At 38.8% G+C, this 17,286-nt stretch overlaps 2 protein-coding genes across 4 annotated transcripts in view; one reads left to right on the forward strand and one right to left on the reverse strand.

Annotated features, from left to right (window-relative positions):
- The window catches only part of LOC148423122 (von Willebrand factor A domain-containing protein 8-like), a 66,107-nt gene extending 51,074 nt beyond the window's left edge, over positions 1–15,033 (reverse strand). For both annotated transcript variants that reach the window (XM_088415604.1, XM_088415603.1), the window contains exons 1-8: positions 14,783–15,033; positions 14,418–14,495; positions 13,599–13,729; positions 12,239–12,349; positions 3,914–4,081; positions 2,391–2,555; positions 2,267–2,316; positions 67–175 (exon numbers count right to left, since the gene is read on the reverse strand). In XM_088415604.1, coding sequence (XP_088271730.1) covers positions 67–175; positions 2,267–2,316; positions 2,391–2,555; positions 3,914–4,081; positions 12,239–12,349; positions 13,599–13,729; positions 14,418–14,495; positions 14,783–14,921 — 951 coding nt within the window. In that variant the 5' untranslated portion in view covers positions 14,922–15,033. The remainder of the gene's footprint in view (positions 1–66; positions 176–2,266; positions 2,317–2,390; positions 2,556–3,913; positions 4,082–12,238; positions 12,350–13,598; positions 13,730–14,417; positions 14,496–14,782) is intronic.
- A 991-nt stretch (positions 15,034–16,024) lies between these two features.
- Positions 16,025–17,286, forward strand: part of LOC148423123 (diacylglycerol kinase eta-like) — a 64,990-nt gene continuing 63,728 nt past the window's right edge. For both annotated transcript variants that reach the window (XM_088415636.1, XM_088415637.1), the window contains exons 1-2: positions 16,025–16,162; positions 16,654–16,812. In XM_088415636.1, coding sequence (XP_088271762.1) covers positions 16,115–16,162; positions 16,654–16,812 — 207 coding nt within the window. In that variant the 5' untranslated portion in view covers positions 16,025–16,114. The remainder of the gene's footprint in view (positions 16,163–16,653; positions 16,813–17,286) is intronic.

The following is a 17,286-nucleotide window of genomic DNA, read 5'->3' on the forward strand; positions in this document are numbered from 1 at the left end:
TACTATAATAATAATATAAATCTTTTCTCAGAGAGAATGGCAGCCGATGTCTAAATGGGTCTTTACCAGTACACTAAGGCCATTAAGGAGGTTATCAACAGGAAAATCAGGAAGACCCAGGTTGGCAGATTCCTGAGAGCACAGCGTGGTAGCAAGTGACAGAAGCTGGGACACCCTGACACAAACAAAATCTGAGTGAGGACTAAACACAGTTCAATTGTGTGTGTGTGTGTGTGTGTGTGTGCATATATATTTGGCAGAGTTTTATTGACTAGCTGCATCCGCAAAAGCCATCAAAGATAACACGATAGAAAGTTATGTATTCCTCTCATCTTTTAAGGCAGACTGAAAAGGTAGAATGAAAAACTGCCATTTATTGGACAAACTATTAAAAACTATATCATTACAATAGTCCGACTTAGTTTCATTTGTCCATTCTGCACACATTCACGGATGTAGTGGTAGTGAATGTCTATGTGTTTGGTCCTGCAGTGGCTAACAGAATTTTTTGCAATTGTGATGGCTCCTTGATTGTCCTTCTGGATCATCATAAAAATAACATCCACTCTGAGATCAATCAGCAATGCTTTGTTCAGTGTGACTGGCTCTGTCACATGACACATATTGTCTTGATGATCAACAGTCATGATATCAGCAAAACATTAAATCCAAACCTTCTTGGAGCTTTTCTGACTCTTCCGCTTGTTCCGACAGGGCTCTCAACTGTGTCCTCATCATGTCGCGTTTCACTCTCATCTGTTTTTATGGTAATCTTGTTCTCTAAGCAGGGTACTTTCATTTCCTACTTCCAGTCGAAGTTTGATTCATTAAAGATGATATCACAGCGGATTAGAATCCTCCCTTTCTATTCACCATAAAGTCAATATTTTTTAGCATTGTTTGCATATACGACAAACCGAAGCCTCACAGCCTTTTTGTCCAGTTTCCTTCTTTCTTCGTCAGGGATATGAGCATAAACAATACAGCCAAATACCTATACCTACAAATACCTTAATGTGGCTCATATCAGGTTTTTTTCCATCCCATCTCTCATAGGGTATCTCTTTCTTCAGAATAGCTATGAGCAGCCTGTTCTGTACTGTATGTAAGCTGCTACGGACAATTTTGTTAACTTTGCGTGTGACAGCATGCTTCTGGTAGCTTGAAATAATGTCCTGGGTTTTTTTCTTTTCTTTTTGCAACATTTTTCTGTGGTGAGTGAGGTGCAGTCATTTCATGGTGGATGCCTTGAGACTTCAAATATTCTTGAAACTCCTTTGATGTGTATTTACCACCATTATCTGACCTCAGCTTTGTGTCGCTCTGACCAGACTCTTACAAGTTTGTTCTCTCAAACTCCTTGAATTTGCTTACCACTTATTTTTCTATTTCTTGAGGTATATGCGATGACTACACAGCATCTTGTGTAGTCTTCAATGGAAGTCACAACATATTTTGATCCATTTATAGATTGGGTCTGCATGGCACCGCAGACATCACTGTGAATCAGCTGCATCTTGCGCATGGAATAGATTCCTCCAAACAACTTGAATAGTTGTTTAGCCAACTTGCCTTCCACATATCCTCCACAGAGGGGAATCTCTTATTCTTTCGAGATGTTCACTCCGTTCACCAGATCTTTGAGTTCCTTTGGCTTAGTGGTGTGACCAAGGTGCTGGTGCCACACTGGCAGCTACTGATGCACTCTGACATACAGTCACTTCCTTCACTATCCAGATGGGATAGTCCATCAGCTGTATGTAGCAAATAGACTTTCTAAACTGCAACGTGTTCCCTTTCTTGGCAGCAACTGCCACTGAATTCCTAGACAGTTTTGGAACAAACAGCACATCATACATAGTGAATTTTTTTGCAAATTGGTTTGTTCACTGTTGGTAGTCTTGAATAATTTATTTATCATATATCAAGTTTTGATACCCAGAATCAATCAATCGTTCAACCTGTAGTGGTCTGTTACTGTTTGACTCCAAATGCACTTTCTGAGGAATCTCCATCCTCACACAACACATGCTTGGCTTTGTGGATTTTTTTTTTTTTTTTCCAAGCTTGGACAGTCACGAATGATAGGCCCTTCTTTGTAACATCTCCACATGCTTCTGTGTACTACTCTCACTTTCCTTGATTTGGACATATCCTGCACATTCACTCAAAATTTAGAAGACATGGCTGATGCACCTCCTGATGCACTTCAAATAAAACATGACTTTTAAAGTTTTTTAAAGATGTTTAAAGATAAGGCGTTCACCTCTCTGCTGCTATGTTTGGTCCTGCTGCGTACAACACCTGCAACTGGTCCTGAAGATATATGAAGTTTTGTTATGTCGTCCGGATCCTTCCTTCTGGTGTTAAATAACAGTGCATAAACGTACCTTAAATGGCAAGTAATAGATGTCTCTGGCCTGAAAGCGTGAACGGAGTGGAGGATCTAATGGGTTGCCTTTGTATTTGGGCACAGGCAGACCAAGGGCGATGACTCGAAAGTCCTCGCTAACACGGACAATCTTCCAGTTGTCGAGCTCCTCTTTTGTGTGCTCCTACAGGTCGGAAAACAAAGCAATAGAAATGTTATTTACGAAAAATACTCAAAATGTGAAGCTCATTCAACAATGCAGTGTTGTGGTAATGTGGCTTAATTTTTTTTTTTTTTTTTTTAGAAAGAATGAGTAAAGGAGTAAAGGAATTGAGCAAAAATTCAATAGTCTTGAATTCGGTCTAAAATGATGGCTAAACGAAGCCATCCAAGTCCAGTGAACAAAAACGGGCCTAACGAAATAATAGCGCACTGTTATCATTTATTACAAATGACTTGACATTTTGGTACTGATTTTACTATCATATAGCTGACCTGCTTGATTTGCTTTTCTGAGCCGCATTTGGTCCTTAACATTTGAGTTTGACACCTGTGCTATAGATCAGTGGTTCTCAAACTTTTTTCAGTGATGTACCACCTGTGAAATATGTTTTCATCAAAGTACACCTTAAACCAGGGGTCGGCAACCTTTTTGAAACTGAGAGCTACTTCTTTGATAGAGTAAATCGAAGAGCTACCAGTTTATGTGAAGACACCGATGATGTTCGTGTTTTTTCACAATATTTAAGGGAGAGCTGTAGTAAATATGTAAACCAAGTGTAGTATAATGTAAATGTAATTCTCATGTGATCTTTGGGGGCTACCTGGTGACCCCTGCCTTAAACAGTGCAAAAAAAAAAAAAATGCCATCAGTATTTGATTCATTAAACTTTAGAATCCTTCAAACTTCATTTGTATTGGTCCACAAAAAATGATCAACATAAAGTGTCCTGTTTTGGACCATATTGTCCGCATTTTCCACCTAACAAACATGACAAAGTCTAAATATGTCATGTCCCATGCCCCATGCCCGGTGGACATCGACTGCTGGCATGATAACATATTTTTGGCATGAAAGAAACATCATAATGATTTTCTTATGAGCAATCATCATTATCTTTTTATTAAACCATGAACCACAGCCGTACCCCCATTAGAGAACCACTGCTGTAGATGATTAAAATAGCCTTTGAACATTCAGAAACTAACATCGGCAGAAAAATAAAATTGTAAATAAGGTCATATTGATATTCCTTTTTACCATTAAAACATTCCAAAAAAGATAAGCTAATGTTGGCAGCCTAACGTACATACAGTAAAAAAAAGCTTTATGAGAAAGCAATTAACATTTTCATTCAGTTATCCAATCATTCAGTTAATAAATAAATAAAAACATATTTAAATAAAATCTCTTTTGAGAAATTTTTTGATTTTGAGTAATTTTTAATTTAATGTATAACAATAACTATAATGTATAAAAAAATAAACAAACATAAAAAACATGGGCAGTATTTAAAGTGTACTTGGTGATGGTGTTTGTACCTGCAGCAGCTTATCATAGCGCTCGGCTGCCATGAGGAAACGACCGTCCTCCAGTTGCATCTCTCTGTTCTCCAGAAGGTTATTGAGGACGGGCAACACGTTCCTCTCTGCCTTCTCCAGACCCTCTAGAAGCAGAACTCGCCCTTGAGTGGCTGCCCTGACGGCGCACTAAGAAGAAATGAATGAAAATGTCATTTTCTGCTTACTAGGAATGTACACAAACATCAAATTACAATGAATCCCTCTAATGTGTAATTGTCTTGCAAAACCAGGGTTTTATTTTTACAAGGCCTATTTTTTTTTTTTTTGCAACCAAATGTAGGACGCAGGGTAACTCTTTGTTTACATTGTTTGTGGGCACATCTTCAGCTAAAAAAAACCCCAAATAGCTTCTCTTGACGTCAGCAGGCAGGAAACTTGAGCAGTCTGGGGACACCGCAGAGCCAGCGCGCATGTAATTAGGTGTGCGTGTAATGCACATTGGGCGCGTTGTGTGGGAAGCGGAACCATAAAAACGACTATACCGAGGCCAGGATGTTCTAAATTTAACTACAAGTCCATTTTCAGCACTGTAATGAGATAATTATTTGGTAATCCGAAATGACACAGGACAGGGGGCCGGCTTTGAAACTCATGTAGCATTGCTGGGACAGATATTTTTGGCCATAAAGTAACCCAGCATAGTCACGGATCATTGCTCAAACCAATTCAACCCATTGAAATTGCTTCTCCTTTTGATAATGGTTTCGGGGTGGCCAAAATACCGCCTTTGGCGTATACTGCAATGAGAGAGGTCCTAGGGACACCTGACAGACCAGCATAGGCTCAACATTAGCTTCTTTACAACTGCTCTTTTGTTATGATGCATCTCTGAAGCTTTCCTTTTTTCCATTTCCCTTTTGTCGGGAACAAACCCGTTCGCCTTCTGAGTCACATAAAAATGATCTAAGAGTATGATGATTTCCTTGAAATGTCCAGGCAATGTTTCCATTCCTTTTTTCAAGGCAAAGGACAATTCGATGCGTGGGGGAGGAGTGACCAGCTGCACACCTGTATTCCATCGGCCATCATCTGACTGCTTCGTGCAGCTGGACCAGGAAGATGACGCCGGATTATTCTACGCCACTCTCATTGTGTAATCCAGTGTTCCTGTTACCTCTTATTGTAGAGTTTCCAGTTGGTGTATTTGCTTTGCAACTTTGTTTGTTTTCTGGGTCTTGCTAGATCAGAGTTTTGTTGGTACTTTAATTATTAATCTGACAAGGTCCTCCTGCTGACTCTGTCCTGATTTACATTATTTTCATGTTGCGACCTGGAATACTGAGTTTTTTCATCCCCTCTTTATGACATTTTCCCGGAATTGCGACAAACAACTGTCATGACCCTAGGGCAGGGGTGGCCAAGTTCGGTCCTCAAGAGCCACAATCCAGCCTGTTTTCATTGTGTCTCTTCAACTAACACACCTGATTCAAATGATTAGCTCATCAGCATGCTTTGCACAATCCTGATAACGACGCTGATTTGACTCAGGTGTGTTGGTTGAAGAGATACATTGAAAACAGTCTGGATTGTGGCTCTTGAGGACCAAACTTGGCCACCCCTGCCCTAAGGGATTGGCTGTATTTGTGTTGTTTTGCCTTCATCTGCTGGCGTTTTTAGGTACTTGCACTCATTTACTGTTGCAGTCTAACTGCTTCCACAGTGCGTGACTACAATGCTGGTCTGCTATTGGTCGGCGTCTCCTCACGGAGATGGTGGTCTGCTATTGGTCGGTCTCACTTGTTTCAAAATGGCGTACCGATAAAGCTTTGTTCGACTGTGAATGGTTACAAAACCATATTTATCGTGGACTTTACTGCTTAATTCAAAGTTGAAAGGGTTAGCCATGGGTCCCAAGATTGCTAGTGATGTTAAAGAGAGAAGACGATGATTTATATGGAAACAATGCTGGAAATAACTCTTATTAGGGAAAATGGGCATAACAAGCGGAACTCAAAGGTTTAAAATAAAGCCTTTCTATATTTTTTATTTATGATGTTTTCTGATTGTATACATGTATATTATATATATGTAGTACTTACACTATTTTGGTATCAATTTTATAATATGTATGTACAATTTTAATTTTTTTACCTGGCTTCCTAAACGCATTAGCTATTTAACATAGGTTTGGATTGCCCATCATACGACAAATTCGTATTACAACCCCAACAACGGAATGGATTAATGTCGTAACACAGGGGCCCACTGTATTTCAATCGTAGTGTGTCTTGGTTCATGCCATTTATTGTACCTCACGTGCTGCCTGTGCTTTTCTTCACTAAATTTGCCGTTTCTGTTCATCCATTTGTGTTTGGTCTGTTTTGGAGTCCAATATTCATTATCCTCAGTCCTACTGAATGCAATTACGATGTGTTCTGATCCATGACTTCGCCCCAAAATTGGTGTCAAACAGAGGCCCTCAATTTTGTTTGTCAAGCGTGTGAGTTTGTAACGCGTTCTTCAGAGCTATGGAGGGGCTTCGGTCAGCTTTTTGTCTGTGTACAATCAGCAATGGGTACTGCCAGCAATCTAACGGGTAAACAGAACAAACCAACCAAGCACTCAAAGCGGATCTTCGTTGTGTGTGCCAGCAAAAACCATCATCCGGGGCAGCACACTGCCCTTGGATGGAGTATGGGCATAATGGCCACATCTCTTCAGCCACAGGGAATTCTCTATTCCATGTGGTCTATGGCGACCAACATCCACTCTTTCCAACCCTACTTCACGGATTTCACTTTTTGTGGTTGTGGTTTCGGTCCCCTTTAACCACAAAAATGAGGGAACACTGTATATCCCAAATACAAGTTTACAGTTTAAAATTTATGTCACCTCGGTTGTTATTGTGCTGTGTACATGAAAGGAAATTGTTATTGTAATATTACATAAACCACAATGATTGAAGTTATTTTTTGAGAACTACTACTGGTCTTGCGTTCATTCAGAGTCACTTGAGAATGGGTCAGAGCAGAGGCTTATTGCAGGTTGTGTCAGTACAGTACAGTACAGCATGTTCACCAAATGTTCACCAAATCTACTATATAAACACACAGCCAGACATTCGCTTCAAGGTGTCTTCCTTTCCAATAGAGTTAGTGTGGGAATGGCAAGTTTTTTATGACTGTAATTGAGTCCAGGTTGGATGCACAACCTAAGTGGCTGGTAAGTGGTGAGCTGTGATTGGAAGAGTCCTAAAAAGACAAATGATTATATCCTTGTAACTAATGAACTAGCAAGTTGCGGATGATGCTAGGAAAGAATGTGAGCGTGTAAGCACAGGGATTGACCCATACCAAGTGAATGTAGGACTCCAAATGAGCACGGATCTCTAAGGAATATGCACCAGTGTTCTAGTTGACATATGCGAGCACCTTCTACAATCACTTTCATATCCATGCCCACACACTTCACAACACGAAACTGACCAAAATCTGATAAAATATTGAATATTTTCTAACATTCAGATTTATTTTTTCAATTCTTATCAACACATTGTATAATTGGTGTGGAACTTCTTTGTGCCTTCACATGCGAAAATACAAAAGGTGTCATGGTTTGTTTCCGTGGCAACAAGCAAAGACAGCTGGTCTTCATCTGGAGGCGGACGTGGGAAGAAGGTGAAGGTGCTCACAAGATTAACACTCCGTATATCCATTTTAATTGTAAACAACATGTGGTAAAGACATTAGTGAGAAAAGGAATGTGGAAAAACATGTATGAAGACCCGTCAACACAATGTTGCTTTAAACACAACTCACAGCAAATGGGGAAAGTCGACGAAGCAATTTTACAGCTGTAGGACCAAGCCTCACCACAGACACCTTAAAATTGCAGCATCTTAGCAATGTTAACAGAATACGACTTTTGCAGAGAACCCAGAAAAGCAGGGTACAGTTGCACGTGCGGGTGGGTGGCATATCAAATATACTCCACAATGTATGAAATACACTATGATATTAATGATATATCATAAAATTTTAAGATGTTGGTATGTAATTATTGTCTTTGGTGTTTCACCTCTTTCACTCTCTGCTGCTGCGCCACTCACAGTAAGAAACACAATCACCTGCCCATCCAGAACACTTAATTGACTAACTTAGGACATTATGTTCTACGTGTAAAAAAACAATTGTCGGAGAGTACCGTATTTTTCAGACTATAAGTCGCGACTTTTTCATCATGATTTGAGCCCTGCGGCTTATAGTCCAGTGCAGCATATCTGCTAGTTTTTTCCACCGGTCAAGCAAATGTGTGTTCAAGGAGTCAGTTTATGGAACAACTATGAAATAGAACTGAAAAGATGTGAATCAATGGCTGTGCTCAAAAAGAGTTTTAAAATATATTATTTAAAATATTTTAAAAAAAGGTCTAAATTGAATAAGATCTTGTATAAAAGTTTTTGACGTGTAAACTTGATATACGGTATACAGTATATATGATTGTATATATTATAATTGCAGTGTGTGCAATGTTCACTAAAACAATCGATCAATTAAACAGGAGACAGAATGCTATTGAAGTATTGATTTCAAGTTTCAACTGCTATTTAACTGCAGAATTCTGTTGGTAATATCTATTCATCCATTTTCTATAAATATAATGTTGGGACTAAATATGCAGTCGTGTTCAGTCTGTTAAAGAGAGGATGTTGCAGTTGGTAGACAATTAAAGAATAATATATTGAGAAAATTTCAGTTTCATATTACCACCATATACCTGCGGCTTATGGTCCAGTGCGGCTTATCCGTGGCAAAAAATGTTTTTTTTTTGTTTGTTTTTGTTTTTTTGGGGGTGGGGATTGGCTCAATTTTTGCTGCTGCGGCTTATATACAGGTGCGCCTTTTAGTCCGGAAAATACAGTATAAATACAGTACTTTTAAGACAACAAGTTGGGAACTGAATGTCTCGTGAAGGGTTTTCACCTCAATATTGCGATTGTGATTCAATGTGTGATTATTCTTTCAAGATCCTCTATCCATGTATATTTTTGACAAATCCATATATCCAGTGGGGGCAAAAAGGTATTTAGTCAGCCACCAATTTTACAAGTTTACAAGGGTGAGATCTTGCGTAAAGCTCCAGATCGAGGGAGGTTATCGGTGGTCTTGTAGGTGTTCAATTTTCTCATAATTGCTCCCACAGTTTATTTCTTCACACCAAGCTGCTTACCTATTGCAGATTCAGTCTTCCCAGCCTGGTACAGGTCTATTGTTTTGTTTCTAATGTCCTTTGACAGCTCTTTGGTATTGGCCATAGTGGAGTTTGGAGTATGACTGTTTGAGGTTGTGGACAGGTGTCTTTTTTACTGATAACGAGTTCAAACAGATGCCATCAATACAGGTAACGAGTGAAAGACAGAGGAGCCTCTTAAAGAAGAAGTTACAGGTCTGTTAGAGCCAGATATCTTGCTTGTTTGTAGGTGACCAAATACTTATTTTACATAGGAATTTTCCAATTAATTAAAAATCAACATCGTTGTTCTCTGGAATTTCTCATTTTGTCTCTCATAGTTGAGGTGTACCTATGATGAAGATTACAGGCATCTCTGATCTTTTTAAGTAGAAAAACTTGCACCATTGGTGGGTGACTAAATACTTTTTTGCCCCAATGTCTGTCGAAATTAGGGCTGCCGTCCAGCTGAAACATAAGTGAAATTTTGGTGAATTTCATATTTTTTAAAGGGCCAAGATCATGTATTTTTCCATTTTCCACAGTTAAATATATAAGTATAAAAACTACATTTGGCACTGTGATGATTTAATTTCTTATTAAATATGAGTTTTACTTGTACCAATATTTTAAACTAAAACGCCTTGTTTGCAGAGGCTGGACTTCTTACTGTGTGGAAAATTTGGGATGTCGTGTCATTGTGCAAACAGCATACAGAGGCAGCCAGATTCAACCTTCGCTGGATTTTCAAAATATCACTGGATATCAGAGGCCTTTGATTGCAGGTAATGGGTGGGTCCTATTTCCTCAATCAGATGAAATATGAGAGTGCCACTTTAGTATCAACAATAAAGGCCACAATTGACAACAGACTGTGTGTTAATAATGCAAAGAGTACATTAGTAAACTAATGAAAGTCCACTGGATGTGGTTTTCTTTGAAGGATGTTTTGCCTAGTACTGTATATCACACCACATGTGGTTGAATCAATAAAACAACGGTGTTGTGAAATGCACAAAAACACTTAACACAAATCGATTTAAAGAAAGTGAAAAGATGAAGTTAGAACTGTCAAATATCAAATTGTGAAAAGCATGCAGAACAATTTGGATTGACTTTACAGTTTTGTGCAGTGATGTTGCATAACATGCCATATTGGTTACAGGTTTTTTATGTGTTTTTTTTTTTTTTTAACAACACTGAACGGTACGTTCACGTTAGTCGCTGATAACTGCTAACCGAACAATATGTATGCATGAATTATATGTATGCATGTGCAATATGTATAGATCTGCTTTTCAATCTCATGTGAATGCAGCATGTATGTATGTATAGCTCATCTTTTTGTGATTGCATGCATGTATGCATGTATGGTTGCATGTATGTATGGTTGACCGCCTTGCTGTTTTGGTCGCCCGCATGACATAGTGCAAAAACAAAACAACCTTGAAATAAAAAATGTCAATAAAGAAAAAAAAAGAACTTAAAATAAAACAAAGAAAAGAAAGTCAGTCGTCGCCTTATTTTTTTTTTTTTTTTAACAGTTTGAATTTTAACAGTGAATTGACAGTTTGAATTTCATTTCAGAACAACACCATGTGAACGTTAGTTCAGAAGCAGTGTTGTTCACAACGGAGCCTGCTTATTCTGAGAACAAACATTATAGTGGGTTAAGCATTGTCATAACTATGCTTCCGGGAGGTACTTTAAAAAAAAAAAAAAAAAAAAAAAAACTACAAAAACGTACCATTCGTACATGTCATACATTATTTGTACCTACGTACAGTTTATTTTGAAGGATTGGCTTACTTCGTCACAATGTTTGGCTTTAACTATGACACAGTGAAATAGTGGCTTGACAGGCAGGGCATTGTCCCATATGTCTGTCTCGTAGCATTTGTAAAAATAAATAAACAAACAAATCAAACCCCTTAATACAAAGACAAACCCTTGATGACAAGTTGTTGAAGTCTATTTTATGCATTCAGATCATCATATCCATATTAGTTGTGCTCTAAGAAGTCAGGTGTATTTTGCCATGTTGTTTGAGGATAAACAGAGGATATTTGCAATTTCCTCTTCTCTTTCCTCTGAACAGAAAAAAATCTAGGCACGTATTGTATAGCAGGCTAAATCTGTTATGTCTAAATGTTTCTTCTTTTTTTTTTCACCATGTCCGGTTGCACAGTCGAGAATTTTGCATCACTTTCAGTTGTGCAGTGTATGATAAAAATAGCAGCACAAAACAGTTTTTGAGCCCGGCCATCTTGGAAAATTGAACAAAAAGTATCCTATCATTAACTATTTTTGTTTTTTTGTAAATGCTTCCAAAAACTATTGTCTTGACAAAAATGGTAAACATAGCTCAGCAAGTCGAATTTTCGATGTTGTGATCCTGCTGACTCTTTGTGCGTCATTCAAGATTCAAGTGTACGCTTCATCTTTCGTGTACTGAATCAGTTTCACTTATTTTTTTGTTTTTTTGTCTGCTAAGGGTGGAGTCCAGTCATTACCTTAACTTGTCTCACATACTGTAAATACAAAAGCATTCTTGCGGTGTATGGACAAAACATTTCTTCAATAATTCAGTGTGGATAATAATGATAAAAATAAAGCTCTGATCCACAAAATAAAGCTCTGATCCACTTGTTTATTTTTAATTATAATATTTAATATATAATATATATATATATTATATTATATATAATATATATAATATAATATTTAACAACATCTGCCACAAAGTTAAGATGGACACACCACCACGCAACTGACAATTTGGTGACTGACTGCAATAAACTTTACGCATGTGTGGTGAATTTCACCATTTTTCATTCACAGTAACAAAATCAACGTGTTCAGGACCCTCAGAATCTTCATAGAAATCAATGCATACAATTGGATGTGCTGATTGGATGTGCTGATGGACATTTTATTGTAAATGTCTAATTCAACTAGCATGCCGATATAGGGTAAATACATTTGCCTCACACTCTGGCAAGGGTTTGGTTCCTTGTTCCAAAGCATCTCAGCAGCGAACTGACACCTCAGCGGCAACACGTTCACACTTCCACACTCTGATTCATGAATGTAACTAAACCTGAACCTGCCTACCTGATCAACGTAGAAGGCGGTCCCGGCACGGATCTCTCTCCTTTGTTTCAAGTCGGTCTCTGTGGTATCCCTCGACAGAGCAACATACTCTACTTCCCGTTTGGTCAACTCCTATCAACAAAAAGAAATCATGTTGACTCTAAAACTATATGCAATGAAACATCACTACCTCTGCGACTGAGGGTGATACTCTGGTTAAGGCCAATATATTTTAAAAATATTCATAATTTCCTTCACGGTTGTTGCAGCGCATTTTGCTCTCATGACATTCTGCAGATTCACACAGATGCCAAACAGAAGCTCTAGCACAACATGACTACGATCAAAGAAAGCAAACCAATTGTTCCTATCACAAGAGTTTTATCATCAGTGGTTTGGGTTTGTGGCAACAGATCTGGAACAAGTAACATCACGCAACATTTGATTTAAGCCTGTTGCATCAAAAGGCAACAGCACATGGAACTTATTTTAGTGACTATAACAGAGGCATCCACCTGAGTATGTAAAATGTAAAGCTTTGCGAAGGAAACAGGAGTCAACCAACAAACTGCCGCTAAAAGGCAGCTTACTGTGCACGTATGATAGAGAGAGAGGCATGATAGAGAACAATCAATGATGCACCCATGCCGTATAATGGGCACCTTTTTTTTTGAGGTGGGGGGGTCATTACAGGAAAAAAGGCTTCATTTCTGTCATCTAAAATGTAATTGCAATAAGATTTTTTTTTTAAGTTTCAGGCACTACAATGCAGTTATTTTTTTCTGTTTTAGACTAAGCTGTAACCCCCATAACGCTGTAAAAAAGGATTAACAGCTGTTGAAAGTGTATCGGGGTATCAAAAAGTGTATCAAAAAGTTTTCACTTTACGGGGGGCTGGCAAAATATAACTGAAACGCACTACGGTATACCGTACAGTGGAAAAGACTGGAGCGGAATTGTCAAATGCAACAGGACATGCCTCAAGCCAGAGGCAGTGGACAGGCTGCTCTTCCTTGATTGAAATGTATTTAAAACAAAAAAAAGGAGTGGGGGACACATCGGGTCTTACATTAAACAGAGTAGAATAGAATGCCTTTATTGTCAGGAGACAAGAATAGAACTAATGTTTTTATTGTCTCTGCACCAGCAAGCCTGCGATCCTTGTGAGGATAAGCGGCTTTAGAAATGAATGGATGGATGGAAGAATGGATGGATGGACGGACGGATGGCTTGTATTACAATGAAATTAGCAGACGAAGGGTACAATCTGAACTGGTTGTCAGTCAATCGTAGAGCACACAATTCAAAATTGACCGATTCAAGCTCAACAGTGTTGAACTTCAAAAGCTCCACAGTATTTGTTCCGTATGGGCATACTAACAAGGTATTGCATCGCTATGGTTCTCCTCAAGGGGCCTGGGGGTCCGATGAGAAACACATCCTGGCCCAAAAGGTCTTTCTGCATAATCCATCGCAGGTGCTGTGCCACAGCCTGAGGCAGGGTGTCTGCAACTGACGTCAAAGTGAAGCAAAGTAACACATTATGATAATAAGTGAAACATTGATGGGTCATTGCAGAATTGGACAACACTTTGGTTTCAAAATTCTTTAAAAGCAAACCTTTACTTTTCTGATCATCAATAATAGGTATTCAACTAGTATAAGTTTGAATTCAACTCACGGCTCAATGGTAGAATTTCATTACATGATTTAATAAATAAAAAATTAACAGGGTTGCTAATCTGAGCTAATGTTAGATTTTTCTCAGAGGTCGAAACGGTTTAGATTGATGTTACTGCTGACCAAGAGGACACATTTACTCATGTAAATATGAAAGAAAAAATAGGCTATTTTATATTAAAAATGTATATGTAAGTATATATACATATCTGGACATACACATGTCCAGTTCATCTGTTTATTTAATACTTTCTTCTTCTTCTATCATACTAAGAAGAATATGGTAGGTAATAGGGTTGCGTGCATGTTGTGGGACACACATTCGACTACTAATTAGTATTCTTTCTTATGATTCAATTATGATTCAATTTGGTGAATAGTTGGGGTGGGACAAGAAAAATATGTATTTTGGGGCATACTCCAGACTTATTTGGTATTTTACCAATTTTGCCAATTCTGTAATGAACCCTTATGTATCTCGTGAGCATCATCGTGACTGAACTTGCAAACGTTTACATACTGTGTTTGACAGGAACTAGTTCGGGGTTGCGTGGCGTTTTAAGCCTGTAGGAAATATCCCCTATCTTCACGGTGTCACCTGCAGACACAAGTGTTAACACAACTGGTAGCACTTTCACACACACAATTACTGAAACACAAATATGTCTGACATTTAAAAGTTTAATTTCGATAACGCGGCCTCGTTGGCCAGGAAATTCAAGTCAAAAACATCTGACGGGTTTCAAAAAACGGTTGAAAATCATAGCCAACTGATCATCTTGCTAACGTTAGACAATGAATGCTTTAACCGTCGTAGGTTCACTGTCAACATCATAAAATATTTGCACGTGTTTTGGTTTTAATTGTTCACTAAAAAGACTTCACCTGAGGACGTGTTAAGAAGTTTGATCTCATGGCTTCTCCACATCCAGCCGTCTTTCCCCAACACAGCACCCAAAATAGTCCGCATCCTCCTGGCAGCAACAGCCGCAGCCGTGCCGCTACACAACATATGCGGGTGCATATTTTAATTAAACCGATGTTGTTATCCGCATGACACAAACAAAATTGAAATTCACAAAACAAATAAACGTGGTCAGCTGCTGTTTGCCCTACACTGACTTGTTATGTGTCACCTCATTTTTTGCCAGCCGGTATGTTTTCCATGAGGGACAAATCGGTCCTCTAGTTAAATGTCTCGTGTGGGAACAAGATGATATAACTTTTGTATGCTTTGCTTTAGTATTTGCACAGTCGTGAGGCAATCTTAAATTTTTGGGACCACATATCAACAATACGTGCAAACATATGTAAATAAGAGTAACAGAAGGGAGAAGGGAAACAAATGTATTCTTGATTAATAAACCAATTGCCGTTTGTACAGTTCCAACCCTATGGTGTATAGTCTTTGGTTAAAAAAAAGATAATTGTTTTTTAATAGTCTTCGTAATACTTAATAAATTTTTAACCAAATTATATTTACAAATACATTCGTACACATATTTTTATTTACACAGCTTTCAAGTTGACAACACAAAAACGTATTTTTCAATACAAAAAAAAACAAAAGGAAAGAAACAACATATAAATACAATCAGATATTTAAGTTCAATTAAACCATCATAAACAAAAACAAAAACAAAAGTAAATATGAATTAATTAATATACATTCACAGACATGAAACAAATGACTTAGACTTAATGTAACCCGCCCCCTTTCCCTTCGCTCATAAACTTCGGAGACTTTAATAGTAACGCTTAACTTCATTCAGAAATACCTTGCAGTAAGCTTTTTAATTTGTGAATCTGTAATTTCCCTAGCAGAAAAAAAGGGGGAAGCATAACTCTGTTCTAGGCCAATTTTTATATTAAAACGCTGCCTTTCAGTAGAATTTTCCCCAAGGAGAATTTTGCAAGCCATGTTCTGTTCACAGATTTGGAAACCAGAACGTCAAGACGTATGACGTCATTCAACACGCGCGTGAACCCCAAACGTGCACGGTGGACACGGATCACGTGGTCCCTGAGGAGATTCCTTGGAGGAGGAGGAGAGAGGAGAGCGGCGGTGTTGGCGGGTGGGAGGCAGGAGGAAGGAAGGTTGTGATCCGGTCCATTCGGTGAGCGTATGAGCGCCGCGCGAGCAGCGTGAAGTCGTCCTCTTCGCAGCCGAACTTGGCGTGTCGTCTCGCCACAGAGGACCGACAGAGAGACGCGGATATGGAGGATGTCTGCCATTTCACGCGCAGCCCTGTTTGGGAGGAGCTGGTTAGTCCCACACGCGAGATGTTGTATTTATTTGGAAACAGTGACTTTATTCATTCACTGCCACAACAATTGCCCAAGTTAAGCAATCGGCTGTGATTATGTCATACTTTAACAGACTTTTCTGTTTGGTCTTCACCTTAGTGTACAGTTTGTACTTAATACGGAGATCCAGTCGAACCAGTTGTGACTACTTTTAATCGAACGGGAGCATTTTATAGCTCCACTGGGGGAAAAAAAAAAAAGAAAAAGAAAGAAAGCAATAAAAAAATCAACCAGCTTCTCTGAATGAGAAAGCTGATGCTGCTAGCAGCGTGGAGTGTGCATGACTACTCAGATACGTGTTCAAAACGGTCTTTCCTCAACCGGTCTTCCCCGCACCAGTGTCCTCAGCGATGACAGAGAAGAGATCGAGACTCCCCCGAATCCGGAAGGGAGCGGCTGACCGAGCCAAAGCCAATTTGGTCCTAACCTCCTCTTCTCACCCTACACAGGAGCCGGATAAAGGGTCTGCCACGAGGATCCATCCTCATGTGGTAGGGACTGTCTCGGTATCCACCGCTGCGGACGAATCGTCTGACAGCGAGGTGGAGCAAGAGGGTCCCCAGAAACTCATTCGGAAAGTGTCCACTTCAGGACAGATCCGGAGCAAGGTAAATTAGAGCATGCATAGTGTGAAACACGCTAATAAGATCCAGGACAAAAAATACAAATTTGTCTACATCAGAGGGAGGGCAAAATAGTTTACAAAATCTCCAGTACAATTCAGAGGGATTTCGCACAAAAGGCACAAATTTAACGGCACAATTATTGGATATAGCTTTTGTTTTAGATGTCTCTAGAATATGCATCAGCACACCGCTATACTTTGATTTCTTTTCCTTTTCAAGTCCTGTAGTGTCAACTAAACTATAAATTATTTAATATGTAATTACAGTCAATGAAATTTAAATAAATATTCAACTATGATTACTTTGAACGTCAAGGCAACGTTGAAGGCTTGGATGTCAAACGGGTCTGCAACTCATGGCTCCAGAGTCGCATGTATTAGCTCTTTCATCCTTCTGCTGTGGCTTTATGTGATTTTGCAAAATGCAATTTTAAATGGACTATTATGGTGCTATTGT

The sequence above is a fragment of the Hippichthys cyanospilos genome, chromosome 5 (assembly GCF_059441005.1).
Source record: "Hippichthys cyanospilos isolate Australia breed blue-spotted pipefish chromosome 5, RoL_Hcya_1.0, whole genome shotgun sequence".
Lineage (NCBI taxonomy): Eukaryota > Metazoa > Chordata > Actinopteri > Syngnathiformes > Syngnathidae > Hippichthys > Hippichthys cyanospilos.